The sequence below is a fragment of the Pundamilia nyererei genome, unplaced genomic scaffold (assembly GCF_000239375.1).
Source record: "Pundamilia nyererei isolate P.nyererei 1_Seehausen unplaced genomic scaffold, PunNye1.0 scaffold00106, whole genome shotgun sequence".
Taxonomy (NCBI): Eukaryota; Metazoa; Chordata; class Actinopteri; order Cichliformes; family Cichlidae; genus Pundamilia; species Pundamilia nyererei.
The window spans coordinates 2,294,707-2,300,698 of NW_005187507.1; the positions used below are offsets into that span (position 1 = coordinate 2,294,707).

General features: G+C 36.3%; 1 protein-coding gene across 1 annotated transcript in view; it reads left to right on the forward strand.

The window, feature by feature from the left end:
• Positions 1 to 2,758: 2,758 nt before the first annotated feature.
• LOC102197778 (uncharacterized) overlaps positions 2,759 to 5,992 on the forward strand; it is a 5,712-nt gene continuing 2,478 nt past the window's right edge. Inside the window, exons 1-4 of the mRNA XM_005741060.1 lie at positions 2,759 to 2,809; positions 4,255 to 4,614; positions 4,910 to 5,014; positions 5,566 to 5,664. Coding sequence (XP_005741117.1) covers positions 2,770 to 2,809; positions 4,255 to 4,614; positions 4,910 to 5,014; positions 5,566 to 5,664 — 604 coding nt within the window. The 5' untranslated portion in view covers positions 2,759 to 2,769. The remainder of the gene's footprint in view (positions 2,810 to 4,254; positions 4,615 to 4,909; positions 5,015 to 5,565; positions 5,665 to 5,992) is intronic.

Here is a 5,992-nt window from a genome sequence, read left to right on the forward strand (position 1 = left end):
GGCGACTGCTGTCTCCAGGTAGAAACAGGAGTGATACACCTGCTGCTGTCAGACCTGCAGGTATCAGGCTGTGATGTTCTCCTTTATAGTGGACAGAAATTGTGTTTTTGGAGTGGCACAAATAATTTGTGTGTCTTATTGAATGCAGAACAGCTGATTGCTCTGTAAATAGTTTGAAATGGTTATTTAAAAAAAAGGGTAAAAGGTAAATGAATAACTTTGTTGTTTGCAAAACTTGTGCATATGATTTTAAAATTGACAATTTGTATTTGCATTTAAAGTTATGAAATATGATTCAATAAACATGTTTGTGGTTGTTACGATAAAAAATATAACTTTTTCTACTCTGATTTTATGGTTTTTTTGTCTGATTTTAGATCAGTTGTGTTATTACAGTATGTCAAAATGAAAACACAACTCTTTATTCAGACACACAAGGTTGCGCTGAAAAGGATGATACCAAACAAGGCAAATAAACTGTTTTTAAAGGTGAAATGTGGAGGGAAAATCAAAAGTAGTTAAAAATGGCCCCTGGACCCCAGAGGCTTAAACATTTTAAACATTTTTTAAAGTAACGCAATAGTTACTTTTCAAGTAATTAATTACTTTTAGAATATTGTAACTCAGTTACTAACTCAGTTACTTTTTTGAAGAAGTAACTAGTAACTATAATTAATTACTTTTTCAAAGTAACTTGCCCAACACTGGTCTTCAGCGACTCTGGCAACATAATAAACTGCATAGTAGTAAGTTTAAGGACTTCAAAGTTTTAAAACACCATTAAAATTTAACTGAAATCAAATATAAAATGCAATATTGTATTTGGGTCTAGAGACCCTTGAAGCTAATAATGAAGGTGAATTGAACTTTCTTTAAAGGATCAGAGATCAAGCTACATTTTTTAGAAGAACAGTTAGTGAGCACTTAAAAAAGTGCATGTGTGACTGAGTGTGAATGGGTGAATGTGGCATGTTGCATAAAGAGCTTTGAGCGCTCCAGGAGAGTAAAAAAGTGCTATATATGAATCAGTCCATTAACAATATAACCACCCCCACCCAAAATCGGGTAACAAGCCCCAAGAGTGATGGAAGAAGGAGCTTTGAGTGTGAGAGGAACTGACCTGCAAGATGGGATCACGGTGAAGCTTGAAACCAAGCTACTGCAAGGTTACCAAGATTACTTGAAGTACTCTCTGAAGATCTACTAGATGTAGACTAGATATAAATGTAGCACTACTTTATTCTCTCATCTGAATCCTCGGTGGTGTTTAATAGTTTGAGAGTAAGTAAAGAATAAATAACAAAATTAAAAATTAGTCTACATGCAAACTGGATGTAAGTTTAGCAAGTACAAACAAGTACTCTGTTTTAGTGTCATGTACTTGTGCTTAGAGAACAAACAAAATATTTGGAACCAACAGGAAAAAATAAAGTTTCCTCGAAGACTATATATTTCTTACTGATAATCATGGGAAAGTGGTAGAAAATAGACACAATTGTCTACTAGCATCTATTGTCCAGCACATTTCCCTGATTAGACATTAATGTCTATGATGTCCACCTTACTCCTAACCATATTTTCCCACCGGAAAACTTTACACCCTCCTGCTGTACACACACAGAGGCCTGAGGGATCTTCCAGGAATGGAGATGCTTTTTCCAATGATCCAATCAGTCAGTTCGTGACGATTTAATATCTGTGGATTTCTAATCTGGAACATAACCTGCTACGCAACATGTTTGGCACAGTTGAGACCAAAAGAGCTGAATAAATCACTTATTACATTTTCAGAGGCAAGTATGGAAGCTGGTGAAGCCATCACAGGTAAGATTCACCTGCACAACCTTGGGACAACCTAAGGCATGTTGCAACCACAAGTGCTTGACTTCAATGCCACTGTGGGTATTCACAATGTGTGACACTAATATATGTTTTTGTGCAGTGTGCAGGAACATGGGACATGGTCCAACACAAAGTGAAAGTACAAAAAGAAAAGCATGCTAAAAAAAAAAACAGGCAAGTATGGAAGACTGGTTTGCTCATGACAGGTAAGATCTCCTTGCAGAACAAAGGCACATGCAGTCATGAGTACTTACCTGCGAGTGTTAAGCACAGCGTACAATCTCATGTTCTTGCAAAAGAACATGAGAACATTAGAAACTGCACATGCTCATCTTAAACTTCACCTGGACAACTTGGCAGACTCTGAAATCCTTCTAGTCTCTGTGTCTCAGTATTGTAGGTCATCTCTCATGTGACAGTTTAAACTGCCACCTCTCCTTCCTTGTTCATCTGTGTGTAACCTCGTTGACTTTCTCTGCCACCAAACCTACACACACTTTTTCTAATGTGCCAACATAGTTAACCTTTAGATTCAACTTAAGGTTTCTTCCGGTGTCAAATTTCTGAGCGGTAAAAACCCTGTGTGAGTAGTAAATTATCATGGTTTTATTACAAAAGACAATATCACTGTTTGTGGTTAACCTCACAATTTTGCACAAATATCAGCTAAAATCAGGACTGAAACAAAACCAATGAGGGGCAATGAACAAACATTGCAACAGCTGAAGCATGCACTGAAATGCACTTTTACTTAAACTAGTTCTGGTTTGTTTTACATTCAAAACAAAGGATTTAATTTTTGTCTGTAGTTAATGAAACCTTTTCATAAAATTAGACTAAATCATTCTTGCAAAACAGGAAGTCGAATGTTCCTTTTTTCTAAGTAAAGAAGGAAGAGAGGAAGCAGTTACTCATCACAGCCTCGATATGAAACTGTGTCACAGTTTGGTCTGTTTCATCTTCATTCGTGAGTAAATTTTCTTATTTAACTTGTTTTATCACTTTTATTATTATTTTATTTCTATGTGGTGTTAACGAATTCATTTTGCAACTTGCTGAACAGTTTAAATGGTTTATTCTGTTTTGCTCATTATTGTCACCTCTCGCTTACAAGTTATTGGTTTCTGCGGTTAAACACGTGGTTAAGAGTTGGGAAAAGGTCACTTCCACACATAGCTCACCAACAACACAATTTAACTGCTTAAAAATATAAATGTATGGAGAAAATAAGTTCTTAGCACAAAAATATTTTTTTAAAGATATATTTTTAGTTTCACAATAGATCTCTCGTTAGACATTGGCCTTCTAATCATAGTTTCATCTTTGTTGAATTACCCAAATGTTTTTCTTTTTTTAAAAGATCAATTTTTCGTTGCCTTTTCTGCTATAAAGAGTTAGAAGTGCTGCATCAGACTTACTGCTTTAGCAAATACGCAGGATATTTAAAAAATTATCTTAGAGAGTCGTTTCCATTGTTTTTGTCAGCGCTCTGTGTGTGGGGAGGTGGAGATGTGGATCCAAGTGCAGGACTCTGAGATGGAAAGATAACTGAAAACCACAGCTTTATTGCTGGCACCAACAAAACAGAAACCAAACATGAAAACACTAACTAGAACACACAGGCAGGATCTGACGGTACGACGCGACACCGAGCATGGGAAAACACAGGGCTTAAATACACAGGGTAGTAATGAGGGAATGGGCAACAGAAGGGAGACACAGCTGGGGGAGATCAGGGCTAACGAGACGGGGGAGCTAAGCTGCACACACTAACATAAGACAAAGACTTTCACAATAAGACAGGAAACAAGAATTACTAAACCAGATGCAGACATGACACTGAGAGACAGACTAGACACTGAACAGAAACTGCAACACACATGAGAACCCAAAACCTAAGAACTGATCCCTCACCAAGAATAACAGAAACAGGTCTATAATGATAATAATAAACAAAGCACCAGAACATCAGAAAACAATCCATAATGCAAAAATAAACCAAAACATAATAAACTCAAAACACTGGGTCCAACGGACCCAGAACCGTGACAGTTTTAAAAAGCACAACATGAACGTGTTAACGGAAATCTTCAGATGTTAAACAACAAATCCACAACCTCCATTTCACATTCAAAGAAAGCAAAAGAAGATTTAATCAGAAACACAAAAAGTCCAGCTTTCAAGCTTTTTTAAAGTAAGGTTCTGAGTTTTCATCAGCCGATGGTTTGTGTTGATGTCAGGAAGAATCATGGAGCTGTGTTTGCAAATTCAAAATCAATAAAAATGTAGTGAATTTAACTGAAACTGAAAATGTTCGATCTGCTCAAATAATTTTTGGTCTTCAATTTAATTTATAAAGGTGTTTTAAATTATTTTGGGCATGTCGTAATTACTGATTGTTTGCATTTTCAGAAGCACTTCAGGATGGAAACGCTGATCTTGCTACTGCTGAAATTCCCATCCATGCAGAAAGGGAGGGAGGAAACATCACAGTTGGCTGTTCATTTTCTTTGTCTGGAAGATTGAGGCTCTTCTGTAAGGAAAAATGTGAACAAGGAAAAATTCTCATTGAAACAACAGAGGACACAGCTCAACGAGGCAGATACAGCATTGAATATAAAGAAGGAAGCTTTCTAGGAACTAAGACAATTATGTATGCGAGCATCACAAAGCTGGAAGTGTCTGACTCGGGAGTGTACAGGTGCTCTTTGGGCAGAATGGGTGTAGATTTTTTTGATTCAAACTATGAATTTCAGATCTCTGTCAAAGAAGGTGAGTTTCTGCTGAATGTCATGAAAATGTTTGTTCATACCTGTCCAAATACTTACTGACACCTTATTCAAATAACCTTTGTATATTATATCAACTGTAAAAATGCAGTTTTATCAGTTCTGCTGTGAAGCCCAAACTATTACTTTCTTGTACGTGTTTCACTAAAAGAATATTAATGAACCTCCAGTTAACCTGTCAGTTAACTAGCTGCATTATTCATTATTGATAGCTTCAAGTGTTTCAATGCTAAATTTAATTCTGAAACCTTTTTCAACATAAACATTTGTCCCATCAGCCTCCACACCAACAATGAAGATGACACCAGAGAGTTCAAACTCCACTGCTACATCATCCTCCACTGAAGCTTTCCAACACTTTCCCACCCAACCTGCAAGTTCAGGTACATTTATATTTGCATGTATGTAGATGGGTCTATTTAAATTATGCATGAGTTTATTAGAATGTGTCACATACCCACAAAGGAATAATTGTGTTAGAAGTAAGAATACATTAAATTGAAATAACATACAAGTAGAAAAAGTGCAGTACTTCTAATCTTCTAATCTTTCTATTTTTACAATTGTGAGTACAGCAGTTATAGCACACAAAAAGCCTCATTTGAACTGTAGGTATTAATGAATACTTTAATTAAAATGAGGAAGCACAGCAGTAGATAATCATGCCTAAAACCAAAAAAAACTTCTCTTTATAGTTTTCATCTTAAGGTGGACATGTAGGAGCAACTATGCTTTAAGTAATATTAAGTGAACACTTCTCTCTACCTAATGAGCTGTTGTATGTGTTGGTGCTGAATGGATAAGGAAAATACCTGCTTACTGTGAACATGCAAGCACATGAATTCACATAACACTGTGGCTAAATGAACTGGCCCACGGCCACATGCTGTATTTAAACTAAATAAACTAAGTCTGTTCTGTTCAACTCCTGTAGATCTGCTGCTATACGCGGGTCTGTTTGTGATTGTCCTGATCGCCTTCTTATCAGCAGCTTTGCTGATTTTCTGCAAGAGGAGAGCCACTAAACCCATAAGTGAGCGTACAAAAAATGAATTTTAAAGCATTTTGTAATATTTTTAAAGGACTTTATTGATGCATTATCCTGTTTTGGAGACTATCCCCAACCTAGTTTTTGCAGTAAGATCTAGAAATATACTTTATGGAGACTATTTGCAAAAATAACTTTCAGTGGGACAGATTTGTATGTACCAAGTGTTTAGTGTAAGACTTTAAAGAACACTTTTAAAAAAGATACTATTCATCTATGAAGCTATAATTTTCTTTTAAATTGTGTACACAGAAGTCAAACTTGTCTTCCATAGCACGCACGCACACACGCACGCACGCACGCACGCACGCAC